General features: G+C 35.5%; 2 protein-coding genes across 4 annotated transcripts in view; one reads left to right on the top strand and one right to left on the bottom strand.

The window, feature by feature from the left end:
* The window catches only part of RMDN1 (regulator of microtubule dynamics 1), a 38,046-nt gene extending 32,421 nt beyond the window's left edge, over positions 1-5,625 (top strand). For all 3 annotated transcript variants that reach the window (XM_082858560.1, XM_082858562.1, XM_082858561.1), the window contains exons 7-10: positions 771-858; positions 2,321-2,351; positions 4,704-4,837; positions 5,274-5,625. In XM_082858560.1, the coding sequence (XP_082714686.1) occupies positions 771-858; positions 2,321-2,351; positions 4,704-4,837; positions 5,274-5,324 (304 nt within the window). In that variant the 3' untranslated portion in view covers positions 5,325-5,625. The remainder of the gene's footprint in view (positions 1-770; positions 859-2,320; positions 2,352-4,703; positions 4,838-5,273) is intronic.
* Positions 5,626-5,857: 232 nt separating this feature from the next.
* Positions 5,858-25,136, bottom strand: part of WWP1 (WW domain containing E3 ubiquitin protein ligase 1) — a 119,256-nt gene continuing 99,977 nt past the window's right edge. Inside the window, exons 22-25 of the mRNA XM_082858556.1 lie at positions 21,289-21,393; positions 18,645-18,741; positions 18,157-18,229; positions 5,858-12,420 (exon numbers count right to left, since the gene is read on the bottom strand). Coding sequence (XP_082714682.1) covers positions 12,321-12,420; positions 18,157-18,229; positions 18,645-18,741; positions 21,289-21,393 — 375 coding nt within the window. The 3' untranslated portion in view covers positions 5,858-12,320. The remainder of the gene's footprint in view (positions 12,421-18,156; positions 18,230-18,644; positions 18,742-21,288; positions 21,394-25,136) is intronic.

The following is a 25,136-nucleotide window of genomic DNA, read 5'->3' as shown; positions in this document are numbered from 1 at the left end:
CTTTGGGTGTAGTCTACAGAGCTGAGTATTTATTGTCTTCTATGAGGGGTAACAGTGCAAAGTTCCATATCAAACTCTTTTAAAAGAGAAGTAAATATCCTTCAGGATAAAGGACACATTCAACTAAGAAAACACTTACTGAGAATTAATGACAGTTGAGGGACAGTCAGTAATTAAGATGCTGGCGAGCAAACATGAATCAAATAGTTTCATCCTCAAGGAGTTCAGACCCTAATCAAAGATCCAACACTTTTTTTCCTACTTATTTCAGAAAATTGTCAAGAGCTTTGGATGGTAAATATTTGCCACACCCTTTCAAATATGTAGACTTTAAATTGTTGGTTGCCATTGTTATTTAGGTATATCATGTTTAGTTTTGTTATTTTTTTTTAACTTCTCTGAGTTAATTTTTATGTAAAAATATAGGGGTTAACGATTCTATTTCATTTAGTTATTGTAAGGAGTAGATGAGAGAATCACTTAGCTCAGCACTTGGCACAAAGTGAGCACTCAAAAGGTGAATGATGTACTGTATTATCATTACTGTTATAAATATTACTTACTATTTATACTGTCACAGTATACACTGTAATTGAGGGATCAACATAAATCAGTCCCTAGATAATTCAGTATAAATATTAACCTACTGGATATTATGGAAAGTACAGACTGTTTAAACATATAATAGAAGATTCCTTTTATATCTGTTAAGATGCTTAGTTCTCTTTAAGAACTAATTTGAATGTACGTGTCATTTTATTTCCCCATAGGTGTTACACATTTGCTGAAATGCCTTGGTATCAAAGAAGAATTGCTGAAATGCTGTTTGCAACTCCTCCTAGTTCCACCTATGAGGAGGTAGTGTGATGTCCTTTGTTAAGTTAGTACTGATTTCTTAACTGCTCTGTCACTCTACAGTGTCCACACATCTGGAGTTCTGATCAGTGAGGGACTTGAGCAGGTTTCTAATGATCCAGTGCAACTATCTTATCAGAAAGCCTTATTAATAATTATTATCTGTGACTGGTGAGTGTTTTTTTTTCCGTTTTAGGTGAGTGGCTGATAATTCTGATATATTGTCAGCTAAAATAACCCATGGCTAAAATCTACCTTCATTTTCTGCTTGAAATCTATACCACATAAAAATCATAAAATAGAACAAGAAATATAGCATTTGCTTCTTAGCATGTTTTAGGTACACATTCCATAAGATAAGAGTCATTTACCTGGACATTAAAACATGTGTTTGTATTGATAAATGAAAAGTAATTATAACTTTTTTTTCACAGCAGGTTTGAAAGGCTCATGGTCTCTCATATTTCCAAGGCCTTTTGCTTCTCCTGTTAAAAATAAAATTTGAAAGGGATTTCTGGGCAAATATTTTGGGTTTACTCATCACAAAATTTTCAGAGTAAGGAAGCAGACAGTTGAAAAAGTTGTTCCAATACTTGTATCATAATGTTTTCTGTGAAGCTATAGCGCAGAATTTTATGCAAAGAATATTTAGTTGTATAGTTAGAACAGAGTTGGGAAATATTTGTTATTAAAAAGAATGTGCATTCTAAGAAAAAAAGACACGATCAGCAGGGAGTTTCAGACTGACCTTAAAATTTTATACAGGAATTTCAGTAAGAAAGGACTTAAAAAATTCATTGGCACGACTTATGTATCACTGAATAAACTCAGCTTTTGATTTTATCTAGTTTTTATTGGTAGTCCCTGTTATGATTTAAGAAGAGAAAGGTCAAAGTATCTGAGTTGCACATGATAATGTTCTTTCCTCTCTGCATGTGATGCCAGTTTGGTATGAGTTCTAAGTAGTAGTCAAGTTATTACTAGAAATGGTCCACATAATTGTAATCCGTATTCTGATGATTTAATAGTGTTATGGTCAATTTTGCTATATTAACCTCTCACTGTTGATGAATTGACCATTATTATTATTTTTTAGCATCTTTATTGGAGTATAATTGCTTTACAATGGTATGTTAGTTTCTCCTTTATAACAAAGTGAATCAGCTATACATATACATATGTCCCTGTATCTCCTCCCTCTTGCATCTCCCTCCCACCCTCCCTATCCCACCCCTCTAGGTGGTCACAAAGCACCGAGCTGATCTCCCTGTGTTATGTGGCTGCTTCCCATTAGCTGTCTATTTTACATTTGGGACCATTATTTTAAGATTTTTTTTAAGATGTTTTAATTTACTTCCTGTCTTATATTTAATATAGGAATAGATCTTTTGAGAAAATGCTTTATTTTAAATTGACTCTGTTTTAATACTTTTCATTAAGTTTGGGTTTTTTGTCTTTTTAACAGGCCTTAGGCTACTTTCACAGGGCAGAGCAAGGTAACAAATTTTTTATTTCACATACTAATATACTTAAAATTGTATGAATGCTTCACATATAATAGGAATTTTTTAAACAGAAATAAGTTATTTGTTCTGATATACTTCATAAACTTCTTTTTGAGCTAGACATTATCAAATAATTTTTAAAGTCCTTATTTAGTAAAGATCACCTGAGTAAGAAATAGACTGCTACTGAATTTAGAGCTGTAATTCTGGAATGGTCCTTCATTTGATGTAATTCAACCTTCCTTTTTGAGAGGAGGCTTTGACAGATTAACTGTTTATGTAAGATCACACAGCTAATCAGAGGCATTTATTTTCATTTAAAGTTTTTATTATTTTTTAATTGAAGTATAATTGACATATAACATTGTATTAGCTTCGTGTATTAGCTTTGTATGCCTTGCGAAACGATCACAACACCAAATTTAGTTAACGCCTGTCACCTTACATATAGTTACAGAAAAATACTTTTTTAAGATGGACTCTCGCAGCAAATTTCAGATGGCACTGAAATGAGAACTCTCTGGTTTTAAAACAGGCCAGTTTTTGTTCTATTGTAGATACTGTCTTTTGTGACAAAGAGTTTCCTGCACTCTTACTTTGAAGAAATAGCCAGCCTAGAGAACATCAGCCTATCCTAAGATTGTCCTTCCTAATATTAATAGGAGAAACTAGAGAAGTAAGGGACATAAGCCTTTGTTACCAAGTACACCCCCCCAAAAAAAATTGCAAATATATTCCTATAAAACTTAATCAGAAGAAAATTAAAGACAATTTATTAAATTTTAGAGCCTACTCATATGGACTTGTTCAAATGTTTTCATGATAGCAAAGCACTTTTTAAAACGCATTTCTTCTAAAGAAAGAATTTTGTCTGAATTTTAACTCTATCTGTAATACATTAATTCTGATTTACTGTTACTACCTTCCATTGATATCCTCTCAAGATGGTAGTTTTACTATCATGGATATGATCTGGGAATGCAGTTTCCTCAGAGACTTAGAAGTGTAATTGCAAAGTTAAAATAGGGCCTTAGAGGTTTAAGGATTCGGGTTGTTGAAAAAAACATGGTCATACTCTTGTGGAACTAAAATAATCCTTGGTAATTCCAGTCATCCTCCAGGTTTTACCTTCAAGGTCACTTCTTCTAGGGGGGGCCCTTTCCTTATTATGGCCTATGTCTGGTTTAGAAGCTCCTCCTATGCTTTTAGTACCTTTTACTTCCTCCATCATGGCCCTTATCACTACATAGTATGAATATTTGTTTACATGTCTAAAACTAAATTCAGGGAAGATGGGGACTCTGTCTTCTTGCTCACAATTGAATCCTCATTGCTTAGCACATAATGCTTGGCAAATTTGCTGAATAAGTAGACAAATGAATGAAGGAATGAATTTACTTAACTCCAAGGAAACTTTAAGCACATCAACATGGCATCTCACAAATATGTTCACATTAAAGAAATAAAACAATTTTGGGTTAAGGGGCAAATGGAGTTAATCATAAATTATATCCAGGAAGAATTATGCTTTGAATATAGAAGGGTCCCAGGTTGACAGGAGGAAACTGTGTAAAGAATTAATGAAGTTAGTGAGACAGTCCCATGCTTTCATTCATAGGCTTTTTGTTCACATTTTTTCTTCAGCCAAGAATCCTGCTAAAATTCTATTCAGCCTCCACGTTAGCCCAGGTGTAACCTCTTAGTTAGTTGCTTTTTCTTTGGTTTCTCATAGCACTTTAAAATTTGTACACCTATCAAAGCATTCCTTTTATTCCTTTATTACATTTAGTTGTGCTCATGCTTGTCTTTCCTTTTCATTATAAATTCCAAAAGAGCAGAGACTTTGTTTATCTGTGCTTAAACACAGCCCACATTCAGTAAAGGTTGACCAAATGTGTGTGTGTATACACACATACACATATCATCATGATTTCATTTACTCATTCAGCAAATGTATATTGAGTACAGTTCTAGGCACTGTTCTAGGCACTTCGGATGCAGGGAGCAGAAGAGATGATAAAAAGAAACCCCTTATCCTTCTGGAGCTTATATTCTATCAGGACCCTGTTTTCCATCTATTAAATAGAGTACCAATTTTATAAAATTGCTGTGAAAATGAGAAGTGTGTGTAATATAGTGCCTGGCACATAGTAGACAATAAATGGTAATTATAAAATTTTTTGAGATATGTATAGTTGAACAAAAGAGAATTCTAATTAGCCTAATCATTTATTGACCACACAAGTATATTACTGGAATTTAGATGAAAAAAATTAAGCCTTTAAAAATAAGAGCAATACTATTTCATATGAGATAAATTTAAATTGTTTTTCTTATGTACAGTGGATCCAAACTTCTACAGCAAAAACTTGCTCCTTCTAGGAAAGACATATTTGAAGCTACGCAACAAAAAGCTTGCTGCTTTCTGGCTATCAAAAGCCAAGGACTATGCAGCACACACAGAGGAGGATAAACAGGTAAAACATCTCCAATAAAGTAAGGCAGATAGGTTTCCACTGAGGCACATTAAGTAAAGGTGAATCAAGAACTTCTTTAAAAACGTAATTGTCCAAATGCGTATTGTTAAATAACAGTGTTTATTTCAAATGTGTATAGCAAATATTTAGTTACTATCAACAAACATGTATGAATTACTTGCTGCAATATAGAGTTATTCCTGTTTGACATATATATAGCAGACAGAAAAAGATTTCTAAAACATGAAAGGCAAGGGACATGTACTAATGTAGACGAGTTCTCTAAGAGTGTCATCTCTTGAGTTCTCTAAGAAATTTTATTCTTACAGTGTGCTATCCTGGTTTTTTGGAAATTCTTAGAAACTACTTTATAAACTTGTTTCACAAGTTGATCTCTGTGCTGTACTGTTTTATAATATGTATTCTTCCATTTTAGATACAGACAGAAGCTGCTCAGTTGCTTACAGGTTTCAGTGACAAGAACTGAGAATTTTTCAGTGAAATATCTAAGAAGCAGTGCCTTTTCATCAAATTATAAAGATAATAAATACATTAACCATACTGTTCTATGGCTGTTTTCTCAGTTCTTTTAATGTCGGGACCATTTAACAAATTGAATATACAAAATTCTAGACTTCTTCACAAATAACAAGGCAAAAGAAATAATTGCTATAAGAGTGGTAGAGAGATATCCATGGCTTAGAGGCTGAGATTATTGTGCACCTGAGACACCAGCAATACAAAGGGTATGAATTGGATCACATCAGGATGGGAGATCAAGAAAAGAAAGCTCGGGCTTCCCTGGTGGCGCAGTGGTTGGGAGTCCACCTGCTGATGCAGGGAACATGGGTTCGTGCCCCGGTCTGGGAAGATCCCACATGCCGCGGAGCGGCTGGGCTCGTGAGCCATGGCCAATGAGCCTGCGCGTCCGCAGCCTGTGCTCTGCAACGGGAGAGGCCACAACAGTGAGAGGTCTGCGTACCACAAAAAAAAAAAAAAAAAGAAGAAAAGAAAGCTCTGTGGAAGAGGTGACATAGGGGAGTGCATTTTCTAGCTGGATTGATTCAAAGCTGAGATCTTGCAGAGAAGGTACAGTGAATGTTAGGAGGTTAGGATGATGAGAGTTCTTGGTATAAAGTAGTTAAATGATATATCTTGGAGCCAACCTGCATAAGGAAATAAGTCATGAGAGGACTGAAAATGGAGTGGTTTCTTTTTTAAAATGTGAGGTAGTCTTACAAGTGGTTTGATTTTATCACTAGGCGAGCTCAAATTCTATTCCCTAATGGGGTGAAAGGATCACAGAACTCAAGGGGGAAATGGAAATTAAGATGTTTTAAATAGGCAGGACAGTGATACTGGGGATGCCACCACTACAAAAATCTTGTTTTGTAAAAAGTAGTATCTTGAATGCCACCTATAGAAATCTGAGAGTGTATGTGTAGGTGGATTTTTCTCAAAGGGAAAACACAGGTAATGTTGTGGGTATGTGCTGTTTCAGTTTATCATGTATATTTTCAAACAGAAGGGAAAACTGAAAATATTGGACTCTTATAAACCCATCTCTGGTTCAGCAACTGCTAATCTTTTGCTATATTTTACTTATGTGTGATATTCTTATTTATATATATTTCTAAACTTTTAAAGTTAATAGCAGACATATTTCATCCCTAAATACTTCAGCATTCATCATCTCAGAATAAGGACATCCTTCTAAATAAATACAAGTCCATATCACAACTAGAATGTTAACAGTAATTCTTTATCATCATCTAATATCCAACCATATTCAAATATCCTCAAATGTCCCAAAATGTCTTACACTTTTAAAAAGCAAGATTCAAAGATCATAGATTGCATTTAATTTTCTGCCTTAGTTTTTTTAAAGCTAGAACAGTAACCCCATCTTTTTTTTCTCACAGCATTGACTTTTTGAAGGGGCCAGTCCAATTGTCTTATAGATTGTCCCTCATTCCAGAATGGCCTTACTGACAGCACTTAAGGAAACACTGTTCCGGGCTTCCCTGGTGGCGCAGTGGTTGAGAGTCTGCCTGCCAATGCAGGGGATGCGGGTTCACGCCCTGGTCTGGGAAGATCCCACGTGCTGCAGAGCGGCTGGGCCCGTGAGCCATGGCTGCTGAGCCTGCGCGTCTGGAGCCTGTGCTGCGCAACGGGAGAGGCCGCAGCAGAGAGGCCCGCATACCACACACACAAAAAAAAAGTGTTCCATCTTATTTTCAGGGACTCAAGTTAATTATATGTATATTAGATCTTTGCCTTTTGTATTTATCACTTCTCTAATTTTTCTTTTACCTCTCAGTTTCATTTTCTTGGCTTCTTTCATTTCTATCTTCCACGTCCCTTATTTTTTTTATGTTTTCTTCCTTAGATACTGTTTGTCTTCACTTCTGAGATGTTTTTGTCTTTTTCTTCAATTTTTTTTTCCTGATTGACTTCAGTTAACAGGCATTTCACATCCTCATGTTGTTTGTCCAGTTTTGAATTTCTAATTTGGATTTTTTCGTGTCTGCAGTTATTTATTTATATTTAATTCATACTAGTATATTGTGCTTAAGAATTTTACTGTTTTCTCTGTGTTGAGCATTTTCATCTGAAATTTCCTCATTTTCAGTTTTCACTTTATTTAGAGTGACTTTGAATGTTATTTTTTGGAGGTGTGACTTTTTGTGTGTGCTGAGTTACCAGCAACACCAGGTTATCAAATGGGGGAGGTAAGGGGTTTGGATTAGTTCAGTAATAAATATCCTGTACTACACAGTTTTTGTAAAATAAGGTATCTATCTTTCAGTAGTAAAGCCTTTTATGGAGGGGAGGCTCTGTCTTTGATATTATATAGGGCTTTAAAAAAAATTTTTTGCTTTGAAATATAGATTCATAAGAAGTTGTCAAAAAATAGTACACAGAGAGGTCCTGTGTATCCGTCCCTCAGTTTGCCTCAGTGGTAACGTAACTATGGTACAATATCAAAACCAGGAAACTGTACAGTCCACAGACCTTATTCAGATTTTACCACTTTTAAGTGATCTCACTTGTGTGTGTGTTCTGTGCAGTTTTGTCACGTGTAAATTTTTGTAACTGCCACAATCAAGATACAGAACTGTTCCATCACAGAAATTCTTAGTGCTATGCCTTTATAGTCAAACCCATTCCCTGCCATCATCCCTAAGTCTGACAACCACTTATCTGTTCTCTATAATTTTGTTATTTCAAGAACATTATATGAATGGATCATACAGAATGTGACCTTTTGGGATTGAATTTTTTCATTCAGCATAACTCCTTTTTGAGAAGCATCTAAATTCAGTCAGTAGTTCCTTTTTATTGTTGATTATATTTCACTGTATGGGTGTACCAGTTTATTTAACTATCCACCTTAGGCCATTTAAGCTGTTTCCAGTCTGGCTGCTATGAACTTAAGGCTGATATAACTATATCAACAAATTTTAATCTCTGTGGGATAAACATCCAGAAGTGTGGTTGCTGGGTCTTTTATAGAGCTGCTATCTTTTTTCTCTCTTTACAATGCAATAGCTGCCTTCTCCAAAACGTGGTACTTTCCCAAGATTCTGATTATGTGTGCTTCCTCAACCTCTTTCTTTTGAGTTCCCAGGAGTCTGATTTACCAGTTCTCACACTGGTTCTTCGCATTTCTCCACTCAGGGTGGGATCTACTACTTCCGGGAATGAACTCTGAGACCCCATTATATTCTCCTTCCTGTGCAGTCCCTACTTGACTTGGTTCTTGAGTGTTCCAGAGCTGACTGCTAGTTTGAGATGCCTTTTTCTCCACATACATGTAAACAGAAGTTTGTAGTTTTCTGTCTTTTAAACATAATACAGACATGGGCTGTGGGTGATTATAACTGCCTCTTATGCATCTGTTTCCTTTTAAGAATGAGAGAAGAAATCTGATTTGGAATGTGGCTGTTATCCTACTATAATCTGAAAGCTCTCAATTAACTCCTTGTTACCAGAAATTTTCCTATCTGAGTGTTTAATCATAGACTGTGGAACAGCTGTGGACTTTGTAAAAATGACTTCTCTCAGACTCACTTTTTAAAATAAACATAATTACAAGGAGCAAACAAAACAACAAAAAAACAATAACCTAATGGAATTGTGAGGATTAAAGAACATGTATTTACCATGAGTATCGGTAAATATTTAAAAATGCTATTATCATCTGATTGTGTTCTCCTTGGTCAAGACTGGGGAGAGAAAATTTGGAATTTAGGAGATGCCTCTTTTGTTCCAATTTCAGTATACGTGCTGCCAAAGTGAGGCCCTTTTGGACTTTTACTCTTTGTTGATTGGGGGGGGGGTGGTTTCCCCTTTTATTTTTTTGTTGTATTCATGTGGTGTTCACTATACAACCTGTTTGGACTGTACCTGGGCATTACTGGGAAGAAAAAATAGGAGGGGTTGATTACTTTGGCAAGGGCCATGAAGTTTATTTAACGAATGTCCTGTTCTGGCCCATTGCACTGCCCTGTATGTTTCTCTGTCTTGTGACTGAAGAGTATACACTAGGTACAAAGGAACCTCATTAAGGTAAAGGCTTCTCTGATGAGGTCTGGGCTTTTCCCTTGAGAGACAGACCAAATCCCCAGTAGACTTCAAGTTTGGCTTTTAAGTTCAATGGACTTATAAAAGAACCTTTATTGTCTCATCTGCCTATTTCAACCGGAGATGATTTCTGTTCGACTTCTGTAATGCCCACTAGAGGATCTTAGGTTCAGCCAAATATTAAGACTCAAAAAGCCCACAGTAGGCTTCATCTGGCCCCAATTTACTCAGAAGGACAGAAACCATAGCTCACCCAGCAGGTCAATGTCAGGCCTCCTTACATTCAAAAGATGACCTTACAGCAGCAGTCTGTGTAGCAGCATATCCATGCAGCTCCCAGGAGTATCATCTCCCCAGGTGACAGCGCAGGAATCTCAAAGGGAAATACAGTTACAAGTTTCCACATTCTGGGAAGTCCACAGCTATGGTTTCGTATTAAGTGCCTGGAGTTTTCCCAGTCCAGATGCAGCACACCAGTCGGGCCATTTTAAACAGAAGCAGCATTGCCTGACATTGTTGGCCCATACCACCCTATCTAGTTTTGAGAACTGCAAAAGCTAGGTGGTTGACCTAAGGCTGGAGGGCAAAGAGTTTTGTTAACCCTTTTGACTTTAACTGCCCTGGAAGTACTAAAAACAAAAACACCACTTGTAGCTTCTTTTCCTGGAAGACAAACAACTAATCTGATTGCTGAAACTGTGTTGTGCCTGTGACCCACTGACTGGGCTGTTTAGTGGTGGTGGTGGTGGGTAGTGGCACTGAAATGAAGTGACAGCATGAACCTGTTTCTGAGCCTCCCTCGTTTGCTGATTTCCTCATGAAGTGTCTGTGTTCAGGCACAGTGAGCCCTGCACTTCTAATTTCTCTGCCTGGCCCAGCACAGGACAGGGATGGGAAGAGGGGGAAAAAACAAGTCTCAGGTTTCTCTCACTGACACTGAGTAGGTATATCAAGACAATAAATCCTGCCTATAGGTCTGGATTTCTACAATTAATATGAAAGATAGAAGGACCTGATAAGTTCTCCAAACCAGCCTTCTCCAGAAAGCTGGTTTGGTCTCTCCGTAGGCTCTGTGTAGCCTCATCTGTTGTATGGTAATTTCTTACCTTAAGTGAGAAGGGGGGATGGGCACCCTGAAAGCTTCCTGTCTTCATTCCAATGTGCTACATGATGTTCTCTCATGCCTCTACTGAATGACAGTAACTTCTGTCAGCAAACTTCATCAGCTGTGGTACTTTCATGGTATAATTTAAGCAGCCCTTTTGAAGACTAGTCACCCTCTATTGCATAGTCTGTTCTGTACATTAGTTTTCTTGTTTTTTGTTTTTTATTCATTAGGCATGAAAATAACTAGAACATTAACAGTGAGGATTTGGGAAAAGAGTCTATTCAAGCGAGTGGATCATGGACTTTATTTCATCTTTACTATGGATTCTGAATAAAAATGCAGAAGACCATCTAAATTAATATGTAGAAAAATAAAATTTTGGCAAAACAAAAACTACTGTTTAGGGAAGTTAAATTGTATACTAGTATCTTCTGTATGTACTTAGTAGTGAAATATGTTACAGGTAGCATTCTAAGACGTCAGTTCCATGGTTGTAAAAAAAAAATTTTAAGTTAATGAAATTTACAGTACATACTGAAATAATGCTACAAGTGGAAATTTAAATTTTTACATTAATAGGGAAGCCCAGCTTGCTAAAGCAGCATTAATATTCACATCAGATTTTAACTTGTTATACATTTTTGTAGTTCAGTAAATGTCCTTGATAATGAAAAACAAAAAGTGTTATTGGAACAAAAATAGTAATCTATGTAAAAAGGAGGGGGGAGACCAAAATATTTTTTATAAGCTTATTCAGATACATGGAATTTTCATGAATTTAAGAGGAATGAAGATATGCAAACAGTAACAGAAAATCAGTAGACTTGAGTTTTCAAATGCTTATGTAAGTCTTCAATCCATCTGGTTTTATGAAACCAAAACTTTGAACACAAACAAAAGCAGAAAAGTTCACATTACCTTTTTATATGTTCCTAAGTATCAAATTGCATCAATTTATTATGAATTTAAAGAACATCACATATTTTAAAACTAAAGTACAGAAGTGCCTGATTCTTTTTAATTCCACAAATACCTAGCATCCCAAAGTAACATGTAAACAAACCTCTATGCTACTCAGTGAATTCTCTCCAATTTCTAGAATAAACTAAATGGTAGTAGATCTAGTATATGACTTTCATGTAAGTTACGGTTTCATTCATGACTCTGACTATATTAGAGATGTAGCAAAGAGGGAAAATTTTCAACTACTGTATTTATTTAAAACAAACTGACAGGTTCAAGCACCCATCTTAAGAAAAGCCAGCAGCATTTTTTAACATATTCAAAGTAAGATTTTGGCCTAAGCCCTTAATACCTTCCTGAACAGCCATGCAACAAAACACCCTCAAGAGGTGTTACAAAGGGAAAAAAAACATGGAGTAATTTGTACTTCTTCCCCTGGATAACAGAAACAAGGTAAAGCAAATCCAGATTATTTTTGAATGAACGGCTGTCATGTTTAATACACTCTGAGCTCTATAAAACTAGAGCCACTATCATATATGCTTATATAGATATATACTTATTTTTAATAAAGTCTCTTGCTTGCTTCAACTTCAAAATTTAAGGATGATTTTTTTCCTAGTCAGTCACTTCAAGGGAACAATAAATAAAGTAGAAAAGGATGAACTGTTTTGCATATTTCTGTGGAAGAACGGAAAACATTTATACTTTGAGGGGTTCAGAAAATTCACTGTACAGAATGAACAGCTTATATACACTATCTGTGCAACTTTTCTTGGCTGGGGTATTTAAATGCAAGAGCTCCTCCAAGACAAGAAGCCACATTCATTCTTGTCCAAATCCCTCTGTCTCTTCTATTGCAAAAAGAAGTTTTTCCTTTAGTTGTTCATAACTCTTATATGGTGGTAGATCCAAGCGATTAAAACTGAACAAAAACAAAAACAAAATCAGATGTGTTTTCAATAAAACAAACTCTGAAAAGACTTCTAATACAATATTTTTTTAAAGCACATTTGAAAAACTAACTGGAAGAATGTAAAAATTTTGCCAGAAGTATTCTAACACACAATTTACTACTTTATTATTTATTATTATTTACTAATTTATTACTTAACAAATATAATATTAAATATACAAATTTTCTTACAGCAGTCAATTCAAATTTAAGACCTAGTCACAAAAATATTTTAACGTTTCCCAGAGAAAGCTAGAATTAAAAATAATAATTGTAGCAATATGGATAAAACTGCTGGAATTTTTTTTAAAGAAGCACTAATTTTTCTCTTTTCTATACTATTATTGTTACATTGTGTCATGAGTCCCCCTAACTTCTCTTGGGTTAAAGAGTCCATTTCTTTCACTCACCCACCAATTCATTCATCAGTTATTTATTGAGAATCTTTAATATATCAGGTATTTTTCCAGGAGCTGGTGATACAATGATGAAAAAGTAAAGTGCTTGTCCTCACTGAACTTACATTCTAGGGTGGAGACAGTCAATAACCAAATATATATTTTTGTCTTTTCAAATAATCTCATCATATGTATAACCGTTTCTAAAATAATATGCTTACAGTCTTGCTAGACTCAAAGGATTCCCTGCTGGGATTAACTGATGAAATGTAGAAAATATTGAAAATGCTTAAAACATCAATGTATTGTTTTACAATTTACAAAGGTGTGAAATAACATTTAATTTTTTTAAGATACAGCACTGAGTAGCTGGGTTAAGATTCAGGAGTTTTGGATTTTGGTCCCCACTATTAGTGTCTAGTGAAATAGCTCTGAGAAGTCAAAACCTTTCTGTACTTTCATTTTCTCATGTGGAAGGTTTCTATAGATTATCCAGTTCCCTTCTACTACTCCTACCAGTTATCTGCCCTTATAAGAGTCAGGAAACCTGTAAATCAAGAAAGAGCCTTTTGAAACAAGGCAGCCAATTAAAATGGTATTCTTCTCAGACCATGTTATTCTGTTTGAAAAGTTGTTAATTTAACAGTAACAGTTAAGAGGACTATATATCTTCCCATTGTGTGCCCCCTCCCCACCCCCACCTTTAAACTATGCCTCAAGGTACAGTCTGATTCTGAGCTGAGGTCAGGAAAAAATTTTTCAATAGAGCCCTATACTAACCAGTCACCTGCCTCTGTCAAATTGTCATTCTATTTACTAAATATCCCCCATCTTTTCCCTCCTGATCATTTCTATTGCTACTATATTCTCCTATATATACTTCCCCATCATCTTTTATCTAGACCATCAGTATTTCCTGCCTACTGATCTTGCATCCTTTTTTTTTTTTTTAACTTCTTCACAACCTATATAGCCTTATATCATTGCCAGGGGTACTTTCTTAAAAAGACATGATGGTTTAAAAAACCTCTGCTGCTTCTAATGACTAAGGATGGGGAAGTGGGCAAGGAAGCCTATGCTGTTTGGTATAGCCCCTATCAACTTATTTAATGTCTCCAAGCATACCACACACTTTTCTGTTCTATGACCATGCTCTTATGGCTCTCCTATGTTCTGGAATACCCTTTTCTGCCCATAAAAATATTATTAAGAATCAGTCCAAATGCTACAACTTCCTCCAAGAATTCTCCTTGAACATGTTATACAGACTTAATAATTCCCCTCTCCATAAGCTTTTTTTTTTTTCTCAGAAGGACGAAGTAAAAATTTTATTTTTCACATGTGAGGACCTAGCAAATGCTGTAAATTCTTGGATTTGGTGAAAATTAAAACATACACAAACTATGGTCATGTTTATCCATGTATATAATATGGAAGGTGAATATATGTAGAGAGTTGGCATTTGTAATACATAAGCTTTTTTTACTTCTGTTTTAGCATTTACTTTACTCTGTATTATGACTGACTGTTTTTTTTCCATTAGATTCCAAAACCCACAAGGGCAGAGTCATCTCTACTCTCCTAACACAGATCCATTCTGTATACAGTAGACATTTCGTAAATGTTGAGCTGAACCACATAAGAAAATGTATTACTTTAAAACATCCAAAACAGGGTTCTGTTTTAAGACATCAGCCATTATGTTTTGTGCTGGCTTACAAAAGGACAAAGACATACTAAAATCTATTCATCTTTTATTGAGTACTTACTATGTGAATATCAGAATACTATTTTAAGTTTTATTTTAGCTTTTGTTTTAGTTTCAGCTTTGAGTAAAGTTTGCTACTTCTATTTTCTTATATATAAAAAGGGAAGACATCAATACTTTTCTCATGGACTCTAAGGGAACAGTACTCTATTGGCTTGCTATACACTGTATATAGCCTGCAGCACCCCTGCCCTGAAAGCTGCCACCTCACTAAGCAAAGCACTGGGGATGAAAGCAGTAGGACCCAATCTGAGAATAATCAGGAATGCTTCCACCATAGATTATGGCACTGCTTACCTCAGTCACTACTGAAGACTCAAGTCTTTCTGGGTCATCTATTTTCATCTAAATTCTCATCCCAATACTGATCAACCATATTTCCCCTGATCTGAATTAAATCCCCACCTGTGTCAGACCTTTCCAATCCATTCTTTTGGACTTATATTTTATGATTTGCTTCTATAGGCTTCTATAGTCTTAACCACTCCTCTCTTGCCTTAACTGAAATCCAGCTGGTCTGAAATATTCTATTTCCTCTGCAGCCAGTAAACAAACTTTCTTCCTCTGAGGCAAACACAGTCTGGCTATGCAGCCTTCTTTCTGCACTTTTTGCTATCACCTGCTGACCATGTTCCTTCACTCAGTGGAATCTCTGGCACCTTCTTCATAGTCCTCTCATTCACATGGGTGACATGCAATGCCACAGCCTCTCAATTCTTGCCCTTCCTCAGTGACCTGTTCCTCTACTTCAGTATCATACCTTGAACCTTGTCATCACCAGTAAAGGAAGTTACTAATTAAAACACTCTATTCTCTGATTATCTGTCTTTCCCAACTTATTTCAATTAAAATGCCAACCTTTCTCACCATCCTATCTTGTCCTCAGACTCTTCCTATGTTCACTTTTTACTTAAGCCACAGCCCATCATTATAATTACTTTAGAGGTCATGGTCCATCATTATAATCACTACCTTGCAAATATTTTAAAACCCTCTCTCTCTCCTTTTTGAACTTACTCAAACTCAAACCCTGAATGAATACAACCTTCTACTTTCTCATTCCTTGTACCTTAACAGTTGAAAATTACTGCAGGGAAAATCTGACAACTTAGGTAGATTATTGTCACTTTAGATGAACTAGTAGATCCAAGTGGACAATCTAATGTTATCCAGCATTCTCAGCCATATTTCTACTCTATGACAGCTCTCCTTTCTTTCTCCTCAAGTCTTTCCTTTCTTCACTGTTAGCCAGTGACCTCAACCTTATACTCTGAGAAAAAAAACCAACGGTGGATTAAACTCTATTCTTTCACAAAATCTAAAATCTATCTATAGTTTACATCCAACTTTCCTTCCTCTTCTGTTACAACAGAGGAAATGTTCTTGTTTTTACAAAAGGCGAATTCCTTAACTCACACTCAAGATCCCAATTCTTTTCATCTTAAAGAATTTTCTTCTTTGGTTATGAACTCTCTGTCCCTGCCTCAACAATCTCTCCTCTATTGGATTCACCAATTTAATCTAACCTGGTGTTCTCAAATGTTTTTGGTCACAGGATCCCTTTTCACATCTAAAAATACTGAGAAACCCAAAAAGCTTTTGTTTATGTGAATTATAGCTGTTGATATTTACCATATTATAAGTTAAAGCAAATTTTAAAAGTAATTTACTTTGAAATAAAAGTAAAATTTTTATGAAAGAAAAGACTATTTTCAAAAAAGTAGTGAAAAGAGTGACCTTGTTTCATATTTTTGCAAATCATTTTAATATCTGGCTATTTTAATAGAAGACATCTGGATTCTGATACCTATGTGGGCATTTATTCTGTGGGACTATATTGTTTTAGATTAAGCATATGAAAACTGTCCCCATACAGACATGCAGTTAGAAAACAGAGATGTACTCAAGTCATTTTTTTCAGATAATTGTGGATATTATTCTTTGATAGCATACTAAATTTGACAAGGTTATGCCTAATATGGGTTTTGAAACCATATCAAATAACTTTTTGTACTCTGTTATATGAAATCCATTGGTTTATTTTACACTTTGAATGCATTTTTTACCCATGCATGACTTTGTAACATCATGCATCGGTCATTTGGAAATACTGGTTCACCAAGTTATAAAGAATTTTCAAATATTAAAAAAAGTCTTGGGAAGCTGTCAAGCTCAAGATGGTACATGCAAGTTTTGCAAAATTCTGATTTTTGCATGAAACCTCAATTTTATCATCACCAACAAATGCTGTTAGTGGTTTTCCTTAAGGTGACAAGTTTTACTTCATTAATTCTCAAGGGAAAAAGTCTGAATAAACAGTTTGTCTGTCATGTTTTCAAGTAGAATAAGTGTTCCAAAAAGAAAGCAAGCTGTTCAGCTTACAACTCAACAACTGCCTAAAAGCTTCCCCTCAAGACAGCCACCAAAGTGCTTTATGCAGACTTCCCATTTTGTCATACAGAATGTTAAAAAAGCTACATACATACTTCAAGCAACAAGATTTAATAAAGTTAACAGCTTTTAACACTTCATAAAGAACAACCTTCAATAAGCCTGGCTTTTTTTTTGCTTTAAACTTCAAATGTGTGGTGTTGAAAAATGCAGAGATAGCAGTTTTGTGCCACTGCCTTGACTTGTGCTAAGTCACCAGCAGTTGACCCACCATTACTTTGGTACCACAAGTGCAAATGTCAAAACAATAAAAGGCAAAAATGACTTAGTGTGAAAATAGTTTTGATCTCCTGAAAGAACCACGTACATTTAAGCCATCACCATCTTTTGCCTGGATGACTATAAGAGTTCTATAACTAATCTCCTCGCACTCACTCATCCAATTCCCTCTCTCCTCTGTTGCCAGACTGATTTTTCTTGGATCTCATTATCTGCTATTTAAAACTCTTCAAAGCCTTCTAATTGTTCTTAGAAACAAATTCCTTATAATAGCCGATAAGGCTCCACCATAATTTAGCCCCTGCCTACATTTCCAAATTCTTTTATCCCCTCCCCGATTCATTAAGTTCCATTCACACCAAGGCATCTTTTATTTCCTTGAAAAACGACCCTGTACAAAGAGTGCACTTCCCCTGTTTCTTCCCACAGCATGCTATTTATCAAACTCAACTTAAACATCACAGTTTCCAAGAAACCTCCTTGACCACCCAATCCAAAGGAGGTTCCCCTCTAGTTGTTCTCTTGGTTTCCTTTGAAGGACTCCTAGCATTTGCAAAGAGTTGTTTACCTGTGTGTCTTTTGTGTCCCCATCCCCAATGGAGCGCAAACTTCATAAAAGGCAGAGAGCACTTCAATCTCATTCTGTACATAGTGGGTATGCTAAATATTTGTTGAATCAATGGATACATTTCTCAAGTATTTATATTAACCAATCATTCTAATGTGTTTAGTTATAGAATACTATGTTAATCAGCCTGTTCTCAAAATTGAAATTCTGACTACTTTAATGAATAAGAAATTATACTGGGTCTTACATTAAAAAAAAAAGACTCTGGCTTTCACCTTCCTATTTAAGATTCTTGAACTTACCATGTGTGGCTTCTTGGTAACCAGGTATCTTTGCCGACTTTTTCAATGCAAAATTTTTGAGGCCCATTACTTCCTAAATCAGGAAAATAAGACAAAATTTATCTGGTCCTTTACACTTTTTGGTAACTAGTCAAATAATAGAACATGTCACATAGTCAACCTGAATGATACAGAAGAAACTACAATGTAAGTTACTTCTGCCTAGAGAAACTTCTTATTGCTGCAAAGATCCAGCAATAAGAATTACAAAGTGGAAAGATAAGTATTTCTACAGCATCTTGCTCCCTTCACAAAGCAATGGCCAACCAGGCTTTGTGAGCAGACTTTCATTTTTGTGTTACAAGTGTATTCGATATTAACCATTAATTTGTCTTTCTTCTGGTAGATGCCCTACATAAAGCACAGAAGAAGAATCCTTAGGTTCAAGTCTGTTGTATGTCTAAACGCCATTATTATCCCAAAATTATCTACAGAGAAACTGCATTTACCCATGAGCTCAGCAAATCCTCCTAGAGGTAAACGGCAGGTTCCAGTGACAAACTGCAGTAGTCGCATTCTTACTTCATTGTCTGTCTCTTTCACAAACTGTGTAACAAAATCAAATTTACTTTAATATAAAATAAGTACTAGATTATCTTCAATAGTGAAAATAGTAGAGCCTTAAGTTAGAGCCTTAAATTATTCTTAAATTTCTTCTGGAAACTTAAGAATTTAACTTGAAGGAGAAGAAATTTAACACAAACTAGTTTTAAAATGTATGTGGTAAGTGGCTGCAGCATTCATCATTTATTCAGGCTAGGCACTATGCTCGGTACACTATCAATCTTACTTCAATTAATCCTCACAATCACACCACAGGTTGGCCACTATTGTTATTATTATATCCATCTTACAGAGAGGAAATGGAGGCCTAGAAAGGTTGTCATTTGTCCACGGTCAGACCGCTGACCAGGGCAGATGTTGTGGCTGGGCTACACTATTACAGCTGTCACCTGTTGAGGGCTCCTGCCATGTGCTGTGCCATATGCTTTTTGTGTATTTGGCCCTTACGACAATATTATGAGATAGTTACTATCATTAGCATCCGCAGTATACATATAAGAAAGTGGAGGCCTGGAGAGGTGAAATAATTTGTCCTTCTCAAACTGCTAATAAGTAGCAGAACTAAGATTTGAACTCAGGTCTGGCTGAGCTCTAAACCACTGTTATCCTGACCCGAGCCACCTACCCTTCTCCGCTGTAAGCTACCAAAGATGAACAAATACTTCCCAACTGCCACTTTCAATCGTTTGTGGTATTTTCTTCCACTAAACATCATTTTCCCAACTCTCTTCTTCATACTTGAAAACCTAAAGTATGCATTCTTCTAAAAATATATCTAGTTCACAGACTATCTCTTTTCAAAGTGGACATAAATGGGTAATGTGAAATACTGATCTGAATTGGTCTGAGTATCTTACAACCGAAGGCAAGGAGCTTAGGGAACAGTCTGAGAGTAGAAATGTATCTTAAAAACAGGGACTAAACTTTAGCTAACAATAGGACAAAATGTTGTGCTAATTATGACCAAAAATGTTTCTGCACAGAATTGTGCTGAGGCAACATATTTCATCAAGACAAAGAAATACAGCTTATTACCAGGTCTGGCATAAACCTCACCACTGTCCCCGAAACAAACCCAATTCAGAAAACACAACTATTCATTTGGATTTACATAACTCAAGGCTTAAGCTCCTCGAGTATATAAATACAAAGTCCAAAGGGAAAGTCAGGGAACAAAAGGAGTAAGAAGCTGGTAATGAGCCTAAAAGGGAAGATTACAGATACCTGCACACATTCTGTATGTGATGGAATTCTGATGTTTTAGGCTTGAAAATAGAGTTATTCTTACCTTTTTGTTTATTTCTTTATTTTTTTTTACAATAGATAATACATGCACATAGTGTGGAACTCAAAGGCAGTAGAAAGGCACAGCAGGAAGAGCAGCCCACACATGCACCTCTGCCTCAATGTCAGCTCTCTGCAACTGCTGCTCGCGTGCCCTCTACCTTTACAGATGCTGTATTCATACACTAGCAGACACTCTGTCTATACAGAATACATATTTTCCTTTTAACCAAATAATATACACACCTTTTTTCCCTTAATATTGTATTGAAAAATATTATCCTCCAATATTTTTGTTAATTTGCATTAAGAAAAAGAATGATGACAAGGTACAGAATTACATAATGGATATATCACAATTTATTTACTCAGTTCCCCCTGACGGACATTTAGGTGTCTCAAGTCTTCACTAGTGTACCAATAATGTAGCAATAAATACTCTGGTATGAGCCATTTTGCATATGTGAAGTGTATCCATAGGATAAATTTCTAGAAGTGTCCACACTTCTTTAAAGTATGGAGCAATAAACATATGACATATCCTTATGAAAAGATGCAACCTTTGGAAAATCTTTCTATAGTAACAGAAAAACCCAGGCTTTTCACCTGAAAGTGAAACAGTTAAGCACAAGTACACCAGATGTTCAGTTACTAAGCTGCTCAAATGAGTCTCAATTAGTAAATTTATGTGGATAATATCCCTGGCCTAGAGATTTTAAATTTCAAACAACACACAAACACAAACAAAAGAAAGGAGAGGGAAAGAGAGAGAAAGAGTGTGTGTGTGAGAGAGAGAGAGAGAGAGAGAAAGGAGAGAGAGGAAAGAAAAGTCATTCCTGGACATTATCCTCTAGATTGTTCTAACTCCCTGGCATATTATCACCTTTAGAGGAATTAAGTATCTGCATTGACTTTCTCATTAAAAACATACTTCCTCATTTACTTCTAGAATTAAGTGGAATTTACAGAATACTTTCATACTACTAGAAAAAAATGTTATACCTACAACTATTACCATTAAGCTATTATTTAAAGAAGATAGTCATTTATTCTTTCATTTAGGAAAAAAGCAATGGAAAATCCTTTAACAAGTATTCACACTATGCACTTCCGACTTAAAATTCAAAGACTAAATACCATGTCTAAAAGCAGTCTCAACTTTAAAAGTGAACTGTTTTCAAACCCCCATTTCATTAGAAAACATTTTCTTTGAGTACTTTGATTCAAAAAGATAAAAGCAAATACCTGCCAAAACCAGATGATCTGCTTGCTGTTTCTGGTATAATGTCGATACACCGTGTTTCTCTGCCAATCTGCTAAGTCAACCTCCTGCATGCCACACAACATGACCTGGGAAAGGAGCACAGTATCAGGTCACAGTAAAGATTTAGTGAAGAGAGTAACCATATGACTGAAATCTGCTAATGCCCAGCTATGCACATGCATAATTATGTAAACAGCTATGTGTACATCAAATAAAGGTCACAGTAAGCAAATCCAACAAAATCTGTGGCAATTTAACATGCAGAATTCTATGGCACTTTATCTTACCCATGTTTACTGAACTTAAACTGAAAACATTTAAAGTAACTATTCATCAAGAAAAACATCAGCTGTGTGCCAGAACAATCTCTTTTACTATAAATATATCCCAAATTAGACACACAAATTACAAATAAATTTCTAGTTCTTCTTTTTTTTAAATCTATGCTACCTTATCTATTTAAAATTAAAAATATACTAACCTCTTGTTATTCATCTATCCAGGCTTTGGGAATAAAATATTCTACATACGTGACATTTTCAAATTAACTCCAGTTTATTATATATGGGATGAAAACTATTTTTGGCATAATAAGATAAAAAAGTATAATACTTTATTTCTCATAAGTTAACTATGATCTATAATTTACATACAATAAAATGTGCATATTTTAAGTACAGAGTTAGATGCTTTGACAGATGTATACACCGGTGTAACCACTACCATAATCAATAGGTAGAATATTTCCATCGTGTCCCTTGTTGCAGTTAAAACCACCATCCTTATCTTTGGCTCTAGGTGATCAACGATTTCACCATAGACTAGATTTTTGAGAATATGAGACAATACTACACATATCCCCTCTCTTTTCTGTTTTCTTTTCCCGCTTAGCACAATGTTTATGAGATTCATCCACGTTGTTGTGGGTACCAGTACTTCTTTCATATTGCTGAGTGGTATTTCATTATATAAATATACAACAATTTATTTATCCTTTCCCTTGTTGATGGACATTTAGGTTACTTCAAATTTTTGATTTTGATGAATAAAGTTGTGACAAACACTTATGGAAAAGTCTTTGTGTGAAAATATACTTCATTTCCACATGAATAAACACCTACTAGTGGAACTGCTAGGGCATAAGGCTGATGTATATTTAACACTGTACGAAACTACCAACAGTATCCCAAAGTGGTAATTCATTTAGTTTGAATTTGCAATTCCCCAATGACTACTGAGCATCGAATGTTTACGTGCCATCAGTATAGCTTCTTGGGCTTCCCTGGTGGTGCAGTGGTTAAGAATCCGCCTGCCAATGCAAGGGACATGGGTTCAAGCTCTGGTCTGAGAAGATCCCATGTGCCACGGAGCAACTAAACCCATGCACCACAGCTACTGAGCCTGCACTCTAGAGCCTGCGAGCCACAACTACTGAAGCCTGCGCGCCTAGAGCCCGTGCTCCACAACAAGAGAAACCACTGCAATAAGAAGCCTGCGCACCGCAACGAAGAGTAGCCCCTGCTCGCCGCAACTAGAGAAAGCCCGCACGCAGCAACGAAGACCCAACACAGCCAAAAATAAATAAAATAAATTTATTTAAAAAAGAAAAAAAAGTACATAGCTTCTTTTTGTAGAGTGAGTCTTTACTTACTTTTAAAAAATTGTCTTTTTACTGAGTTACAAGTTTTTAATATATTCTGGATACAAGACCTTTGTCTCAAGAGTTTCTCTCAGTGTGTAGGTTGCCTTTTCATTTACTTAACAGCATCTTTTGAAAGGAAGTTTTTAGTTTTGATGAAGTCCAACGTCCTTTGTGGGTGTGTGTGGTCTACTGCTTTACTGTTCTTCCTAAGACACTTCTGTCCACACTAAGATTTTTCTATGTTTTCTTTTTCGCTTTCATATTTATGTTTATGATTTATTTTAAATTAATCTTTGCTTATGAGCTGAAGTAGGGGTTAAGATTAATTTTCTTCCATATGAATATCAAGTTGATCCAGCATCACTTGTTTAAAAGACTTCCCCTTTTTCCATCAAACTATATTGCTTCTGATGAAAGCCAATCGACAATATACATATGGGTCTACTTCTGGACTCTCTAAGTGTTCCACTGATCTCTTTGTCTATCCTTGCACAAATACCACACTATCTTAATTACTATGGCTTTATAATAAGTCTTGAAATCTGGTAGTTAACATCCTACAAGCTTGTCCTTTTTCAAAATTGTTTTGGTTAATCTAGACCCTTTGCATTTCCTTGTAATTTTAGAACTAGCCTGTCAGTTTCTATAGAAAATTCTGCTGGGATATTGACTGGGATTGTGTTGAATATACAGCTCAATTTAGAGAAAATTGACATATTTACAATATTGAGTCTTCCAATACATAACATGGTATATCTCTCCACTTACTAAAATCTTCTTTAATTTTTCTGAGCAATGTTTTAAGTTTTTAGTGTAGAGTTCCTACAGGCCTTTGGCTAAATTTGCTCATTTTTTTTTATGCTTTAGTAAATGAAACTTTGAAATTTCAATTTCTAAATGTTTCCTGCTAGCATATAGAAGACATACAATTGATTTTTAAAATCACTGACCTTGTACCCTACAGTCTTACTAAATTCACTATTATTTCTAGTAGTTTTTTGGTAGGTCCCTTAGGATTTTTCTAAGTCGACAATCATGTTATCATCTGTGAATAAAGGCAGTTTTACTTCTTTTCAATCTTTTTGCTTCTACTTTTGCCTTACTGCATTGGCTCAGGAATCTGGTACAATGTAGAACAAAAGTGGTGAGAGTGCACAACTTTGCCTTGTTCCCAATCTCAATGAGAAATATTCAAGGTATCACCGTTAAGAATGATGTTAGGGTTTATCTTTTTTGTTGATGCCCTTTATCAAACTGAGGAAGTTGCCTTCTATTCCTAGTGTGATGAGAGTTTTTTTTTTACAAAGAATGACTGTTTTATCTTCTTAAAGTTAAAACAGATTTTAACCTATAAAAAGGGGCATGGCATGATTATGAATAACCATTATTTTGGATAATGGTGTGAATATCCCTTATTGTGGTATTATTCATGGTTAAGAGAGACAATGAATGGGAGTGAAAGAAAGAACAAGAGGAGAAAAGTCAAGGCAAAGCAAAACAAAACAACACGAATGTCCATCTTCTCACAGCTCTGTACTATGAGCTAAAGGTAAATCAGTAATCAATAAGGGCTTTAGTCTCCTTCTCTGTGTAAGGAAATTATCTTATGGCCAAACTATTTCACAAGCCTCTATGTAAAGACTGTAAATGCTGCCAAGGGTGATATAAAGTATGCACCTATTAATATCCTTGTCGATTTACTGTTTCAGTTTCATCTCAGCTCTAATGTCAGGCTCTTGCCATAACGTCCCTCCTTCACTGAGTGGGCCTCTAAAGCAGGAGTTCTTAATCGGGGGTATGGAATATTTTAGGTATATGCATTCTGAGTATACAAAGTTTTAAAATTTTCTTCAGATTCTTAATGAAGTCGGTGACTTAAAATATGATTAATACTACTCTAAAAAGTATCTTCCATTCTACTAATGCATTTCTGCTAATTTGTGTAAGCAAGCTATTAAGAGATGTTAACCAGGTTTACAGAGTCTACATGTAATTCAGGCTCAGAGTCCTGATTTTCATATACTTGCCATGTCAGAGTTTCTAGAAGGCTAATTCCTACATAGGGATATTACTGTATAAAATTTAAAATGCTAATTTTTCATATGCACATTTGATTACACGAACAAACCAAGTTTCTTAATAGAGGACCAAAGATGGCTGCCCCCCAAAGAAGGTGGGGGGAAATGC

Source organism: Leucopleurus acutus (assembly GCF_964270905.1).
Source record: "Leucopleurus acutus genome assembly, chromosome: 17".
NCBI classification, from domain to species: Eukaryota; Metazoa; Chordata; class Mammalia; order Artiodactyla; family Delphinidae; genus Leucopleurus; species Leucopleurus acutus.
Note: the sequence above shows the minus strand (reverse complement) of the source record. Positions and strands in the feature narration are given on the sequence as shown.